At 45.1% G+C, this 18290-nt stretch overlaps 1 protein-coding gene across 1 annotated transcript in view; it reads right to left on the reverse strand.

The window, feature by feature from the left end:
* The window catches only part of INPPL1 (inositol polyphosphate phosphatase like 1), a 1340026-nt gene that overhangs the window by 1043854 nt on the left and 277882 nt on the right, over nucleotides 1-18290 (reverse strand). Inside the window, exon 2 of the mRNA XM_085623407.1 lies at nucleotides 2544-2607. Coding sequence (XP_085479533.1) covers nucleotides 2544-2607 — 64 coding nt within the window. The remainder of the gene's footprint in view (nucleotides 1-2543; nucleotides 2608-18290) is intronic.

Genomic DNA, 18290 nt, shown 5'->3' on the forward strand with positions numbered 1-18290 from the left:
GTACATGTCTGCTCTGCGACAAAGATTCATAGATAACGTAAAAGGGAGGGTTGGTGGGTGGGTAAGTGGATGAGTGAGTGGATGGATGAATGAGCAAGGGTGGATGTATGGGTGGATGGATGATTGAAAGCATGCATGGGTGAAAGAGGGTGGATGATTGGATAAAAGGGCGGATGATGGGTGGATAAGTGAAAGTTTGGATGAATGAAAGGTAGGGAGGATGGATGAAAGGGTGGATGATGGATGAGTGAAAGGAGGGATTGAGTGAAAGGGTGGATAGAATAAAGGAGTGAAAGGGTTGATGGATGGATGAGCGAAAGGATTGATGGATGAGGGAAAGGGTGGATAAAGAGATGGATGAGTGAAAGGATGAATGGATAGGTTTGGAGATGGATGGATGGATGAATATTCAGATATGAAGGGTGGATAGACGGAATGGTGAAAAACTGAATGATTGATGAAAGACTGAATAGACGATAGAATGTAAAGGTTAAATGGTGGACATCAGCAGGTGAATGGTAGGATGAAAGGATGAATGGATAGATTGATGAAAGAGACAAGAGATATCATCTGGGGAGGGTCATGATGAGTTGCTTCATTTGCTTAGTGCCATAAAAGCTTTGGTGCGATGTGGGGGTATTTTCAGTTTCTTCCTACTCGCATGCTCAAAAATATATAGTATTGTGCCAAACAGCAATTAACAGCGTGACATTAAGAAGGTGCAACTATTGCAAAAAAAGAAAATGTTAACATATCGCATTTTTCTTTCATTTTATGTAATGAGTTAACCTGCTTTGTTTATATAAACACATAATGTGTTTTGGTGTGTGCTGCAACTAATATGGAAGTTGTTAAGTATCATCATGTCTTGCCCTTAGCCCCGCCCCTAGCCCCGCCCCCTCACTACACCTCTAGCTCATTTTAATGAGTACCTGCACTTATTTTTTCCCATTTAAAGCACTGCACATACTTAAGAATATCTGCTGCCATTCTACACTTACAGATTAGAAAATGGGGGAGTAAAAAACAAGAGGTGCCTGGCTCATAAAAGGGCCAAGTATAACAAGATTAGGGAGTGTAGAGGTGAACGCTAAGGTGGATACATCCTCCACTTAAGTATCAGTTTATAAACAAAAGGATCCACCTTAAAAAAGGAGGTACTCAAGAGACCAGACAACAGGGGTAGTGGTGAATGAGTGTCCCTAAACGTGGTTGGGCACACTCAGTGTTGTTTAAATACCCCTCACACACCAAGAATGGCCCATGGTGTCATGCTTCATCATTGGGGTCTTCCCGCCCCGCTGCGGGACGGGGCGTGCTACGACCTACGACTACGTGGGAGCACTTTAGATGAAGTACTATGTGTGATGTAAAGGGAGGGTCTATTGTAGTTGTGAAAATGTGTATGTTAAAAAGCAAATGGCCCAGGGAGACAGAAAAAACTTTAATTCAGGACAGGAAAAAGATCCCTCCCAACTTAGAAGCATGTGCTTAGTAAATATACAAACGTGAAAAAAATGCAGTAAATAGTGCACATCTATACAATACCCAATCGTATGTATGTAAATTTATATGTATATGAGGATAATGCCTCATGAACTGGCTGACGATCTCAGCTACGAGTCTGTCCCTCCCGCGGTTCCGCGGAACCGCGGGAGGGACAGACTCGTAGCTGAGATCGTCAGCCAGGGCACAACTAAGGCTCCATTACGATCCTTCCCGTTGTAGGTTCATGAGGCATTATCCTCATATACATATAAATTTACATACATACGATTGGGTATTGTATAGATGTGCACTATTTACTGCATTTTTTTCACGTTTGTATATTTACTAAGCACATGCTTCTAAGTTGGGAGGGATCTTTTTCCTGTCCTGATGAAGATGCCTAGCATCGAAACATGTTGACTCACTAGGAGTAACCACACATTACGTAGGCAAACTCCGCACTTTTGTTTTGACTAGCACCAGCCCTCCCGGGACGAATTAAAGTTTTTTCTGTCTCCCTGGGCCAGTTGCTTTTTAACATACACATTTTCACAACTACAATAGACCCCCCCTTTACATCACACATAGTACTTCATCTAAAGTGCTCCCACGTAGTCGTAGGTCGTAGCACGCCCCGTCCCGCAGCGGGGCGGGAAGACCCCAATGATGAAGCATGACACCATGGGCCATTCTTGGTGTGTGAGGGGTATTTAAACAACACTGAGTGTGCCCAACCACGTTTAGGGACACTCATTCACCACTACCCCTGTTGTCTGGTCTCTTGAGTACCTCCTTTTTTAAGGTGGATCCTTTTGTTTATAAACTCATAAAAGGGCCTACAAGGACTGCGGACAGCTTTAAATCGTAACTCCTGGGCCACCAGTCTGAGCTGATATGCTCCCAGTATGTGCCTACGAAATAATTCGAAACAAAACTAACTTAATTAAAACTGCAAATAGCATGCGTCTCTTCTTAGTAAACAAAAGATACCTCGCCCGGTCGGGACACAGGTAAGGCGTCTCTCTCTAGGACCCAGAAAGCCGCGGTCTGCTCACCTGCACTGCCAGGTAGTCCTCTTCGTCAGGAAGGATCCGGTATGTGTGCACGTGCTTCTGGAACCTGTGGAAGGGACAGGCAGGATCAGTGAGAGGACATTTTGGCTGGCAAACAATTCAGAAATATCTCCTGCTGCGGTTTCCCCTACCTACATCCTACGCCTCTATAAAATCAATCCCGCCTCCCCACACCAAATGTACTATACACCTCGGAGAATGGCCACACCTCCTTGTTCCTGCTGGAACTTCCTTACAACAAACGCAATGTAAGAACACGGCCCCCTGTAGCACCCCACTCCCTCTACAAAATGATGTATGGACATCAGTGCACTGCCGGGGCATGTCACTAGTGATCACGTGGGGTGTAGGGAGTAAGGGTCTCCATGCGCTGGCCTAAGGAAATATTTTAAATGCGTATTTATCAGAAGAAAGCAGAAAAATGATGTCCAACCTATAAGTAAAACCTTATCCCTTGTATGTACGTATTAATCGTTTCATACTCATACATGTATGCTTTGGAACAGGCGCGCAACACCCATTGGACTCAAAGGTCTTCAGCCCCCCGCCCCCGTCGTGTGGCAGCCCGGGATGAGACAGCTCCCGGACGCGTACACAGCAGCACCCGAGGACTTCACAGGTCTTTAAAAGACCATTTGCATGTTAATGAGGCCTTGCTGTTGTTTCACCCCTTCTAATGCGGGCTGACCGACAGTCCCCGCAGGGGACCCTCATAAGAGGGCGGCCCCTTTAGTGCCACAAGATGGCACACTGGGCAGCCTAGTGTTTGGCCTGAGACCCCTGCGCGTCATTTCTGTCCGGGGGGGGGGGGGGGTCAGGGAGAGGTATATGGTCCTCCCCCCCCCCCCCCCGCCCCTGGCGGCCTCTTTGTCCCCTCGCCCTGACGCCGACTCGGTCCTGTCCCCAGGAGCTGCCTACTATCGCGGTGAGTGATTTTCCCTCCCCCGAGGCTGGGTTACTCAACCCGGCTTCGGGTGTGGCGGCGGCCCGCCAGTGAGGGGGGGGAGGCACAGCTCCTGGAGGGCTATGGCAACGGCACCCCTCCGTTCAGGGCCAGCCCACGGTGGGGGGGGGGGGGGCAATGAACTCCTGGAGGGTCCAACTAACGCTGGCCTGCGGGAGTAGATATGGGGGGGGGGGGGGGGGGGGGGGGCAGTGGCGTACGCCACGTTGTCCGCTCCCTGCGACTGTGGAGTCATTGTAAAAGTAATCTTTACAGTCGGGATGCCGGGCGCCGAAAGGTCCGCATCGCTGTGGGCTGCGGGGCGGCGCTTACCTCGGCTTCCCATGGTCGCCAGGCCTCCCGGGGAGGAGGTGCAATGCACGGCAGTGGGGGGTGTGGAGCGCCTGGGGTGCGCAGTGCTCCGAGGCTTAAACTGTCGACTTTGGTGCAGGAAACCAGGGATCGAGCCTCGAGGTCGCGTCCACATCCTGTGATTGTGGGCAAATCACTTAATCTCCCCGTGCCTGAATATGTAATGTAAATACGGTGCTCATGTACAGCGCTCCAATACCTTCAGGTCGAGTTTGCGCTATATAACAGATGCAAAAAAAAAAAAAGTTCATTTTCGAGCCAACGCGCAGTGTGGTCCTCAGCGCGCCCACTCAGCCGACAGGCAGGGCTCCACGCCACCCGTACGTGTGCGACAAACAATCCCTTTGTGGCCTCGCTGGCATCTGGGGAATATTTACCGGACTTTAGAGGCAATTCCTGCGCGCACGCCGTGTCCTCCTGTATCGTGCATGATGAGTCAGGGCTCTCTGTCTCCCCTGGGACCTATCATCCTAAATCATGAGGTCACTGTTAGATTTTAACAGGTCTAATGAGCAGGCCAGTTTTCAGTAGTTATGGGGTGGTGCATAATTAGTGGCCAGCTACCGAGAATGTCTCTCAGCACAACCGGTGGGTACCGCTGGACGGTCATCAGTAGAAGGGATAAGCGGGCGCCACGCAGCTGGCAGAGGTGTAAGTCTAGCGTGCGATCGCCATGTTAGGAAGTGGCCATTTAAAGTGGATGCCCCTCAACAGAAGCAGTAGGGTAGGAGCGGGACCTTAGAGGGGGGCAAGGTCCTCAGGGTGTGGGGTACACTTGTGGGAAAACTCTGGACGATAAAGTGTATTAGTGCTCCTACTTTTCCTCTCCTGCATCGAATGGAAAGGGCAGGCAAGCCACTTGACTCTCTTGGGGAAGAGGGAACTGTTGCAAGAGATGAAGTCCTCCATGTGTAAGTAAGGCTACAATTGGGGGCATGTGAGTTTGGCTTGCCAGTCCACAGGGTGTTATGAAGAAAATGGGGTTACACCTGCGGAAAGTGTTTGCTGAGCAGGGAGAGGCACGTGTATCAGCTGGATGTAGGTAAAGATGCCTACCCTTTTACTGAGGGGGCATGGACAGGTTTGCCGGACCTGGAGAGGGGCTCGAGCAAGCAGGATGTAGGTAAATAGGCTTAGGTGCAAACAAGAGTGTATAGAAAGGTATGCAGTGCTCAATTAAGAACACCATTCTATGTTCGCCAGGGAGCAATCCAAAAGAACTGTAAAATGGTCTGGTCAATGGGGCAAAGTAATGCACCCTAGAAGAAGACCATGAAGACCACAATGTGCAAATTAGCAACCAGTTGGGGACAGGTGAACTTTTGTGGTCTGAAATCACCCCCAGCTCCCGTGGCATGGAGCTCGATCGGGGGAGGCGTTGGAGCCTGCGCGCAGGAGGGTCATCTGCACCATGCGTTAATTCGCTGAGCAGAGGGGATTTGGCTTCCTTAGACATGGGTTGCTACACGCCAAATTCACAGGGTGCTTTGAGGACGATGGGGGACATCTGTCCAGTTTAGCACGCACCTGCTCTTGCTGGATAGGGGGAGAGGCACTATAAATAGCTAAGATAAGGCCACTACTTTGGGCAAAAGGACACTGCTACAAAACATGAAGCCCACAATTTGCAAATTAAGCAACCAGTTAGGGACATGTGAACTGTGGTGGTCAGAGATCACTCCCCGGCTCCTGTGGCAGGGAGCCCGACCTGGGGAGGCAATGGAGGCTGCGCGCAGGAGAGTCAGATGCGCGATTCGTAAATTCACCGAACAAATGGGGTTTGGATTCATCAGACATGATTTGCTTCATTCTAAATCCACAGGGTGTTTCGAGGACGATGGGGTACATCTCTCCAGAATAGGCATGGACTTGTTCCTTCTGGACCTAGGGGAGGCCCTGGAAATAGCGGGATGTAAGTAGGAGCGCCGGCCTTGGTGGGGGGCCCTAGCTGCGACGGTCGCCACACCCAGGGCTGTGGCGGAGTTACATGGCGATCCAGAGGCGGAAAGGTACTCAGGGGTACCCTCTTCAGGAGCACAAAGGGTGCTGAGGCCGAATATCCCCAGAAGTCTGTGCGGTGGACCCTGGGGTGCGACGGCACCCCATCTGTCCTACGGGAGGTTGGAAACCTGTACAACCGGGGGTCGCTTGAACGCTCCGCCCCTCGTAGGGGGGGGGGGGCGTGAGTTATATGGTGGACCAATGTTTCACCGGAAGTGGGAGGGGCTATCCCCTCACCACAACCGCTAAGCACCGATTGGCTAAGACCACGATGCAAGTAGGCCCATCAGGTGGTAGGCCGCGAGGGGCGGCTTTCATTTGGATCGCCTGTAAGATAACCCACCATGTTGGTATTATTTGGTATGCTAATAAACCTGCGGCAATTTTCTCCACCAAAAAGTTGTCTTGTCTGCTTATTATGCTATCGGTATGCTGCTGCGGGAGGGCTGGTGAGTGTGGCCGATATTGGCACTAAAGCCCCTGCAGCTCCACTCTGCCTATTGCTTAAAGATTCAGCCCCCCCCCCCGAAATTTAGCTCTAGTTGTGCCTCTGCTTTGGAACACAAATATTTCCTGTTGAATGTCTTTATGCCGTGACGTCATACCGCAGGCTCCTGCGGCACATGCGGACGCCAATCCTCTGAGACAGTGGTGTAACGCAAAATGATGGGGCTCTGCACATACCTCACATATTCGTTGGACTTGGGCTGAGCGTGAAACCAACCCCCGCCCCGGGCACCCACCACCAGGTCTGTTGCCCCTGAGCTGCTGGGGTCAGTGTTACTTACGCTCCTGCTTCAGGGGACCCCATTTATCCCCGACCCTATCTGTTAAATATGGGACTCTCAGGGGCCCTCACAACATTCTGCAGAGGGCCCAATCATTTCAGGCAATTGCTTGGGTTTGCTGTAATTTTCTTGTACTTAACGATACATATAAATCAGTGCCTTTAATTTTAAATATATTTAAATGTGCATTTATTGAGAAATTTATCAAGCAATTGCTAAAAGCAGCTCGCTGAAAGGAAACACTTCCGAGGGATGTCATTTAAAATAAAATCAATGACTGCCGAGGTGCCTAAAGAAAATGTAGACCACCACGAGGTGGTTAGCATCTTCAAAAAACACGTTTACATTCGGCTGAAAAGTAGAGTCTGAAATTCAGGCCCTGAGGAAACGTTGCAGGAGCGAAGACTTCCTGCCTACTCCTTTTCCTGTTCACTTCCTGGTTTAGGACAGGCCTTATACGAACCTCCTCCCTTCGGCACAACAAATTATATCACAAATTGCCGCTAGAGGGCGCCGCACTCTAAGTAGCCATTCAACTTTTTTTGTACACAAGAAAATAAATATTTCCCACAGGAGTCCTCATTTCTCGGTCCAAATATCTATTAATAGACCTTCCAATAAAGTAACATTATTAGCGCCTCCTCTGTTTTCTCTGAAAAAGCCTTGAAGGCTCCTTTCTTCCAAAAATGTGGAAATCAGGCTGTCTGACAGGAAAACGTAAGCGTCATGCTACATAACGGGGAATATGCCTTATTAATTAATAAGTTGGCATACAAAATAATTCCTCTAGGAAAAAATCCTAGATATTGTTTGGGTCGAATCACATGCTGCGACGCATTACATTAGCGGTCAGAAGTTCTCGCGCTTTACAAAATCTGGGATGGACTCTATAGATTTACAATGGCTTTTGGAGACCAGTGCATTCCTATCAGCTGCGCCTCTATCAAGCCTGGGAAAACTGCACACTGAGTGAACCGAGCTTTCCCATTCAGGCCTGTAACCGATGGATTCCTGTGGGATGCTTCTCTGTCACTCCTGAGAAAACTGTACACAGAGTAAACTGAGCTTTCCCCTCCAGGCCTGTAACCGTGGATTCTATCCAGTCCTGTAACCGGTGGATTCCTGTGGGATGCTTCTCTGTCACTCCTGAGAAAACTGTACACAGAGTACACTAAGCTTTCCCATCCAGGCCTGTAACTGTGGATTCTATCCAGGCCTGTAAAGGTGGATTCTATCCAGGCCTGTAACCAGTGGATTCTATCCAGGCCTGTAACCAGTGGATTCTATTCAGGCCTGTAACCGGTGCTTTGCTGTGGGATGCTCCTCTGTCACTCCTGGGTAAACTGTACACAGAGTAAACCGAGCTTTCCCATCCAGGCCTGTAACAAGTGGATTCTATCCATGCCTGTAACCAGTGGATTCCCGTGGGATGCTCCTCTGTGTACAGTTTTCCCAGGAGCGACAGAGGACCATCCCACAGGGATCCACCGGTTACATACATGGATATAATCCACTTGTTACAGGCCTGGATGGGAAAGCCCGGCTCACTCAGTGTACAGTTTTCCCAGGAGTGACAGAGAAGCATCCCACAAGGAATCTGCCGGTTACAGGCCTGGATAGAATCCACTCATTACAGGCCTGGATGGGAAAGCTCAGTTTACTCAAAGGACAGTTTTTCCAGGAGTGACAGAGCAGCATCCCACAGGAATCCACCGGTTAAAGGCATGGATAGAATCTACTCATTACGGGCCTGGTTGGGAAAGCCCGGTGCACTTAGTGTACAGTTTACCCAGGAGCGACAGAGGAGCATCCCACAGGAATCTGCCGGTTACAGGCCTGGATAGAATCCACGGTTACAGGCTTGGGTGGGAAAGCTCAGTTTACTCAAGTGTACGGTTTTCCCAGGAGTGACAGAGGAGCATCACACAGGAATCCACAGGTTACAGGCATGGATAGAATCCACCGGTTACAGGCTTGGATGGGAAAGCTCAGTTTACTCAGTGTACAGTTTACCCAGGAGTGACAGAGGAGCATCCCACAGGAATCCACCGAAACCAAGAACCAAGAAAATGGCTGCCCCCCTGGTGAAACATTACTTAGAAAAAGGACATAACCATGAAGAGATTCAATGGCTAGTTCTGGAAAAAAATAAACAACTCAGAGGGCATGGACACGGATTCCATTAGAAAATGCAGAGTCTTTTGGATTTTTATCCTAGACACAGTCAAAAACGGATGAAATCAGGAAATCCCGTGTGACCAAGCGATATGATACAATACTAGCTAAATCCTTCGTTAGCTGTCTTTTAGTGTCTCACCCAATTTTTGGTTATGCATTCTTTTATATACCATACTTCAAAGGCATGAAGGTCATTGACATTTCACAGTGGCACTGTACTTCTTAGCCACTTCAGCCCTTCAAATAATAGTCCAGCATCTCGATGGCGGTACCAGGCCATCGTATATTCCCTCTCCTTGGTGTCATCTTTCCATATATTTGAGTCTCTGGCCCCCACACTGCATTATCATTAAGCTCCATACTCAACAGACTACACTATCCTGCAGTTAGTAAAAACTGAATAAATAGCGTTCTAACGGATTGAACAGTCACTCCTTACCATCTATAATGGGCAACTACTGTTGCACCATTTCAGAGAGAGGTTTCAATGTCACTTTATTTTTGTGATGGCTTTACCTTGAGTATTTTGAATTTTCAATATCGATTTGTGTATATACTTCACTGAGTGATATTTAGTCACTTTAACACATCTGTATCATCATTGTAACGACAGCGCACGAAAAAGCCATACATCTTTCTTAATAGTGGCATTCAAACCATGATAAAAGGCTTCGTTGTTGCTTCATCTTCTTGGAGATAATGTGCCCATTATACAGATACGCGACAGTCTTTTCCAGAAAATACTATGCATTATATACATAACCGAGGACTGTGTGTCGTAACTTTGCAACATCATCAGCTCACACAATGTTTCGTGGTAAATTTCATCACGCTGGCTCCGGCAAGCCATACCACTTGTTGCCTAGTACAGCACGGCCGTGCTACCTTCACCAGTTTAATAAAGCTTAGTTGAAACATCTTCACCATTGGCCACTCGTAACCACGTGATACGGCAATTTGCGCTTTAAGAAGCCGTAATCAAAGCGCGCCGGGTTAGTTACCAGGCATACATGCATACAAGAAAGACTAGTCAATTTGTTGCGGAACCTAGAACTAATTGCAATACAATTTCTTTGAGTGGATTGTTATTGAAAATTTTCCGTAGAAAACGATGGTGAAAAGTCTACCACTATCATGATGCGTTAATCCAATATGGCGGATTTTTCAAAATGGCTGCCCATTATTTGAGATATAGGGTATAACTGTTTATATGCCCATGTGTGGTATCATTTTATATGTTTTTAGGGACAGGAAAGTCAAAAATAACATCAAAAATTGTTTCTGACGACCATAATATCAAATAATCGCGGAATGTGTCAGATAGACAAAGTTTGTATAATATTTTCGTTGACTTATATGACACAGTGTGAAGGAACGTAGATATTACAATTAACCTTTGAAATAAAAAGTTTGCTATTGTTTGTGTTTTGTTTTGTAACTTTGTTGTTATTGTTTGTTTTTTTGTTAATCAAAAATGTTTCATTTATGTGTTACAGGTTCTTGCGAGTTGCTGTGAGATACAGTGAAAATGGACGTAGAAAAGTGTTTAATTTGTGATGTGGTGTTTCAAGAAGATGACGATGTATCTGAAAGAGGAGTGACTGGAATTCAAAAAACATGCAAGGAGAGAAAAATATCTAAGTTTCACGTTTGTGTTGGGCAGAAAGTTCACAAGAAATGTAGAGCGCGTTTTGTTAACTTGAAAACTTCGTTCCAGGACAAAGAATCAGATCCCACAACTTCTCGTGTTCTACGGTCGTGTGAAACCCCGTTTGATTTTAGAAAAAATAGTTTTTTCTGTGGTACGGAGTTACATTTATACTTCAGGGAGAGGAAAAAAAATGCGTGGTTTAATGCACGAACAGTTGAATTCAAATCATCAGTTTTACAAAAATGCAACGAACGCAATGATGAATGGGCAGACAAAGTTAAGAGACGTATCCAAAATGTGTCTGATTTACATGCTGTAGATGCATGCTACCACAAACAGTGTTACGTCAATTTTTATACTGGGAAATTCATTCCCGGGCAGTTCACTTATAACCCTCAAATATCTTCAGGTCGACCAGAGGACTCAGTTCGCCAGGAAACTTTTCTTCAAGTAGGTAAATACATGGAGGCAAATGATGAAGAACAAACTACTGTTAAAGAACTTGTTAATAAAATGCGAGAATTACTGCCAGAAGATAGCGACCCATACAGTTCGAAGTATATGAAACAAAAACTCAGAGAGCATTTTGAAGATGAAATCTTCATAGGAACAGTTGCAGGGACTGCTGATGTCGTTACATTTAAAAGTACAGCTGCTCATGTATTGCAAGAGTACCACAGTCATAGCCATGAAGATGTTGAAGAGGATCGAAACAATCTCCTTATGCCAGCTGCTGAAATAATAGGAAATTATATTAAAGACATCCCTGTAGAACCAGAAACATATCCACCCATTGAAAACATGAGTAGCGTTGACTATAATGTGAGCTATATTCCTGATTAGTTAAGGCTCTAATTATCAGTTTTTGTTACTGATAAAACCAACAGAGAGAAAAGTCGCTTCTATAGGACAGGCAATTATGCAAGCTGTGCGCCCACGAGTCTTAGTTGCACCGTTACAGTTAGGGCTGGCAGTTCAATTACATGACAACACAAGCTCGAGATTTGTAGTTGAAGCAGTAAATCATATGGGATTCTGAAGCTCCTATTCAGAAGTTCTTTGTTTTGAACGTTCAGCTGCAGCAGAAAGAGAAATACTATACCTGTCCTTGTGGAACCTTCTGAAAGTTCTCCGAAATTCGTTCAATATGCAGCTGATAATATTGATCACAATATTATTACAATAGATGGCCATGGTACTTTTCATGGGATGGGCATTATCGCCACTGTGACTCCAACTAGAACATTTTCAACGGTCATTAAGAAACGTCAAGCTTCATTTGAAGAACTGAGGAGGTTGGGGCAAATCCCAATAAAAACATATCATTCACAGGCCAGTGGGATGCGTTTCTTAAAGTATACCATTAAGGAAAACGCGTACAGCGACCCCTCTGCAAACCTGGATATTTTATTGAACATCTCACATCTACTCAGCAACAGTGTTCCAGGATGGCAAGGAGTATGCCAACTACTACATAAAGGTAACCATCCCGGTGTATCATCTGTCATCTTTCTGCCAATGATTAACATGGATCCAACAAATGAGACGTGTATTCTCTCAACACTGTTTTTTGTTTCTGACCATGCCAAAAGATACAGCCAGACCCCTATTATAACATTCGACCAGCCTCTTTTCCACAAAGCACTTAGCATCATAGCCAATGTATCACAGGATAGTCCTTTGAAGAAGGTCATTCTGAGACTAGGAGGCCTGCATACAATCATGAGTTTTCTTGGATGCATCGGTTTTTTGATGAGTGGAGCAGGCTTGGTTGATATACTTGAGATTATATATGCAGGAAATGCTGTAAAGCACATGCTTTCTGGTAAAGCTATTGCAATAGCTATTCATGGTCATATTATTGTTTCATCAGTTTTCAACACGATTTGATAACGACGATGATAACGACGATTTACAGGCAGCTAGATCATTGTTTAATAATCTTCTTAATGGGGAGCTTTCTGTTGAGGATGTTACACATAATGCTGTTGTCGAAATTGCAACCAAACTGCTGAAGGCCAAGGAAGAACTTAAATTTTACAGGACTCCTCGACTTTGGTTGCAATATTTGCAAATGGTCAACATCCAGAACAGGAAATTGGCATCTACATCTTGCAATGGTAAAGGAGATGCTACCTTTTTTTGCAGCATGTAGCCATAATTTATATGCCAGTTCTGCATGACTGTATTATGAGAGAATGGTTGAGCTTTAATTTGAAGCTCCTGATGTATACACTGCATTTACAAATGGTCTGCATGTTTTCCGAAGAAGTGATCGGTTTTGGGGTGGCCTTTCCACTGATTTGGAAATTGAACAAGTTCTAATGAAGAATATAAAAGGATTCGGCGGAATGACCCATGGAAAAGGTATTACAGAACAGCAGCAGCTTGTCTGGGTTATGTCACGTCCTATTTGCGCCCATTTGAATGAATGCATGCAGGACTTTGCTTCAGTGAAGCATGCAGCAAGTGAGCAACATGTTACTATGACCAGTTCAAGAATTGAACGCGGTAAAGGAGATACACAGAAAGTACTGGTATATGTAGAACAGCTCAATGTTTTTGAGCGAGAGCAACCTGCGTAACATTGTCACAGGTGTTACTTATGGCAGTGATATTAATCCTGAACTTGCAGAAGAAATTGGAAATAGAATTCTTAATGAGATGACGAACAAAAGAGTCTTGGAGTTCTCTTTCAGAAAAAGCAACCAGGTGAAGGTAATGATATCAGTTCAATCTGTTAAATTGAAAGAAGAAACCTTTGTTATGGATCCTGAACTATTGTTTCAGCGCTTGTTGCTCAGACTAGTGGCGTGGATTTGCAGGAGGTGTTTCGTTATGAGCTTGGCTCATACCCAGCTAGTTTATTCAATAAGCATGGACTTATGAGGGAATCTGGGAAGTCGCAGCTTGCCAATTATATTAAAGAGCAAGTACCAGCAGTTGCTAACATACCCGAAAATATGCAGTTCGTCATTGATGGTGGGTGGTTACTACATCGCCTTCCTTGTGGTCCGAATCAGACATTCCATGAGCTGCTTTGTGCCTATGAGAGATATGTGCTAACAAAGATACAGATACATCAATTGCTTCTATTGTGGCCTCATTCCTGACGAAGGCACCTCGGTTGTGCCAAAACGCGCGTAGAGAATTCCAGCAGTCATTCGAATTTGTGCCACTCCTCTGACCGTGTTCTACACATTTTGTGCTAATTTATTGATCCATGACAATGTGTTGTTATTCCAACAATGTTTTTAATCTGCATCATGTATGGTTGTAAATTTGAATGATAGATATGAAAGAGAATGAATGATTCTTCAAAATATTTCTCATTGTTCTAATATTGAATAAATGCTAACTTTTCATTTTTTGATAGATTTGCAGTCGTCTTAGGTTCTTTTAGATAATTGTCACGCTGTAGAAATATCATTCAAAGGTCTACATTTTGGTTGCCTTAAATCTGTACACCTATTGACTCATTCCCTACTTTAAGGAACCTCATTGGAAATGTAGGGGGCCTCTTCTTTACACTTGTTCACTGTGTACTGTTTCAGTTAGTAAATGGGTATCTATTTGGCTGTTTTTATAATGGGGCTTTATTTTTACCTCTTAGTGCATTCTTTTGCAGTTTTTAAAATATAGCGTAAACTCGAGCCGAATGTACTGGAGCACTTTACATGAGCACAAGCTACATTACAAAAGGGCACATTCATTGTTTATAGGCATGGAATGATTACGTGATTTGCCCAGAAGTACCGTGATGTTGAGCAGACGTTGAGGCTCGAACCTGGTTTCCAAGCTCCATAGTCGTCAGTTCCGGCCGTAACACCACATCCCGGGTAGAGGGAGGGAGGCAGAAGCCACATGAAAGCTCAGCTGGAGGTTCCAACAGGACCTCGACCTGAGCTAGAGCCAGGCTCGAGCCTGCCTCGAGCTTTCATTGGCTAGCCCTCCTCGAATTCCTGTTGGTTTTTCCTCTGTCACGCGTGGGTGGGCTATTCACGCATTTCCATGGTTACATGCATCAAGTGTTTTCCTGTGGGTTGCCTCACTGTCTCAAAAAACCACCCAAGATGCTCAAACCATTCCCTCTACTGTATGGGAAACAAAACCTCATTTGCATCTATCTCTCTCTGCTTTATTTCAAGTATACCTGCAGTTGTACAACTAAAGATTCCATTCACTTCTCACTATACTTGATACCAAAACCCTTCCCACATAGGACACACTAATAACCAAAGCCCTTCCAACCAGATACAGCATTACAATAGTGTAAATCACAGGTGCTCTTTTCTTCACTGCTCTTCATTAAACTACAAGCAAAGGTGCATTGATGGATGTCAGGATAAGTGCAACACACAGCACTCTGGCCATCGGACACAGCACCACACTACTTCCCACATAGGGTACGCCGCAATTCGATACTCTTTACTCTTCTTAACAAGCAGCTCCTAAAGTGTTGTGTGCTACCCATCTGCCTTTGCACATCAGTGTCTCATTAGGGGGTTTGAAGCACTAAATGTATGCAAATGCAATACAAAACCACAATATAATACAAAATGGGAATGATCTCTTTCTCCAACTCCATTCGACTCTCCATCACTATGCCCAGGTGGAGGGTCTTCTGCAACAAGCAACAAAGCGATGGAAGGAATGCTTGAATTCATCTCAGATACTGGCAATTACTCAGGGTGTATTCTAGCTCATTGTTTTTACACGCTTTTGGCGCAACTGGCCTGCCCAAACATGGGTCCTGTGCTTACTGTGCCACAGGGTTCAAGCTTTACCTCTCCGACAAGGCTTAAGTAGCCTGGTTTGAGGTTGCTTGTGTTTCGGTGTGATGGGGACCAGACTGTTTCTACTGAGGCATGGTCAAGATTGATTTGTTATGGATGAAGTCTTTCTAGAGAGGCATAGCGGGCGAAAGACAACAGACATGTTTGCCAGTGGTTCACATTAATTCAAAATTCCTTCCATTGACTTGTTTCTTTGTTTGCTCTATGAGTATGTGCTATAGGTAGGGGTGCTGGCAGTGCTACAGATGAGACTGGTAGTGTAATGTAAGGCTGACCCACTGACAGCTAGGAATCTGGTGTGCTGTTGTGCTTCAACATTGTGTTTTGGGGGTGAATGACAGCGAAGAGAGAGCAGAAGCAAAACCTCTTTCTTTGCCTTAATTCACCTGCCTGCCACAGCAGCTGGGGACCTTTAAAAGCAGTGAGGCATAATCTGTGGCTCGAATTCCAGTGTGCGAGCCCAACTAATCAGTGAGTTTGAGGGGGGGCTCACTCATTCTCACTCTGACTCACTCACTTAGTCTCGCACATTCTCAGTCTTACTTAATCTCATTCATTCTCACTCAGCCCCACTCTCTTACTCAATCAATGTCACTCTGACGTACCTAACACTCAATCTCACTGACTCCCCAAGTCTCACTTGTTTCCAATAAGTCTGAATCATTCTGACTCACTTTGTCTCACTCATTCTCTGACTCACTCCATCTCACTCACTCAGTCAGTCAATCAATCAATTTAACTCTGATTCATTCGGTCTCACTGACTCACCTAGGCTCAATCACTCTCACTCATTCCTATTCTGTTTCAATCATTAAGACTCACTTTGACAAAATCAGTCTCATTGATTCTCACTATGTCTCACTCATTCCGACTCCATCAGACTGTGCCTCATTAAGTCTTACATATATTGATGGAGCAAGGTTTCACATCTAAAGAAACTTGCTTGTATGCAATCCTCTCGAATAATATGTAATACTGTAACCAACATGTCCGTGTGTACTAAAATTGCACCACATTTTACATAATCCTATCTAAGGGAAGCTTTTCTATGTGCCGTCTTAATAAGTAACCCGAGTGTCCTAAAAATGGCCGCCAAAACGCGGGAACTCTTCTGCGCACGTGTCTACCACATCTCGTGGTGTGACGTTCTTCTGTCGCTAGGGGGGAAAATCTTTGCAGCTGCGTAGTAGCTTCTAAAATGGCCGCTTTAAATAAAACACTAATGCACATGCCGAGCTGAAACTAACCTATGCACGTACTACTAAGCTATTAATGCAAAAGATTTATTAACTAAATGGGGTTAGAGTAGAAGTGGTATACACTGAATTCATTTATTTTTGTATTCCAACATGTTCTTTTCTAACTTTATTAATAGTTTGTATTTGGGCCTTGGAGGGTGACAACGTCTCTGTTCCCTTGTGATTTCTACACATGCGCAAAACGACTGCTTGCCCTGGAACAAGTGATGCAAATTGACTGACTGCCAAAGCCTAAGCCGACAAGGACATGAGAACCCAAACTTCTGACCCTACTAGAGGAAGAAGGGGCAACAATGTATAAAGACTTTCCGATCCACATATGAAATGCTTGTGGAAATAAAGCTTGTGGTTATTAAAATTAAGGGGCGGGGAGTTAGACAATAGACTAAAGAAAAATATTGCACTTGGTATGGTGTGATGTCCTCACCCCACTGCTTGGCCCAATCAAATTGCGGGTGAACATAGAATTGAAACATTTGGGGGTGGATCATGCACTTGAATTTGGTATAACAGAGGTAAGTTATAGATAGTTAGACACACTTGATGCTGAGATGCTGATGCTATGCGGAGATGCTGCCTGATTTTGCTGCAATTTGACTGAAGAATCCTACACTAGGGAAAATTCGCGGAACAACCGAGGAGGCACATCTAGGGAAGGGTCCGGACGTGCCCGAGCTGGAGAGAGTAGCACCAGAGAGGGGTTTAACGTTGGCGTTGCACTAGGAGGTCACCTTTCCCTGTCCCGAACCGGTCCTGAATCCTTGACTCTTTGATGTCGGGGTCCTCAGACCATTCTAGGTAAATATATCTGTAGGGTAAATGCTCCGTACTTGTTCTCTATTCATTCTCTCCTCAAGTGCTGTCATTGCAAGAATTTATTAATGCAAAATTGATTATGAGCTAACTGTACTATTTTCCTGATGGAGATTTCTGGTCTATTCATGTGTATTTGATTCGACTCACAAAATTATTAATTCACATAAACTTTTAAAACTCCTTCTGAGTCAATGGTTCTTTAGAATAAAACGCATTGTTGAATTTTCCTTCCTATTCTAATCTACTACTAGATCCGTCGACAGTACATTTTACTCAGGAGACAGGATTGGTAAGAATACTGGTGTAAAGGTTTCCTAGGGTAAACAAATTGATGTCCAGTGGATATTTGCCAGCTCATTTGCGTGTATGAATGTATATGGGCCCAATTGAGTGTTGTGTGTATGAATGTGTCGAGCTGGTAAACTCCGCTGCATCAATAGTATAACTGACTGTCATTCCCCTTCGCAGTAACACCGACTGTCATTGTCCCTCACAGTTACAGTCACCGTCATCCTTCCTCTCTATTATTCATCACACTCTTACTCATTCTTCCTATCACTCATTGTCGCTCACTGACTCCTTCCACTGATTCTCTCACTTTCCCTTAAACACAACACATGTTGATTCTCACAGACACACTTTTCCCTACAAACACACACACTTACCCATATGCCGTGCACACATTTGAAAACTTTAAAGCTTTTTACTTACCTTGCCGCAGGTCCCATTTGGGGTTTGCTACTTTCAGCTGGGGAATAAAACTGAAACTCGAACCTGCGCAGTCTCAGATTTGAGGTTTTAATCACTGTGCTTTCGTCCCACTCTTTCCCAACTCTGTGACGAGCTGGGAAAGGGTGGGGTGACCGGCTGATTGGCATGTAGCCATGGGCATTGTAGGGCTTAAGCCAACAGCGCCCTTGTCTAC

The sequence above is a fragment of the Triturus cristatus genome, chromosome 8 (genome assembly GCF_964204655.1).
Source record: "Triturus cristatus chromosome 8, aTriCri1.1, whole genome shotgun sequence".
Lineage (NCBI taxonomy): Eukaryota > Metazoa > Chordata > Amphibia > Caudata > Salamandridae > Triturus > Triturus cristatus.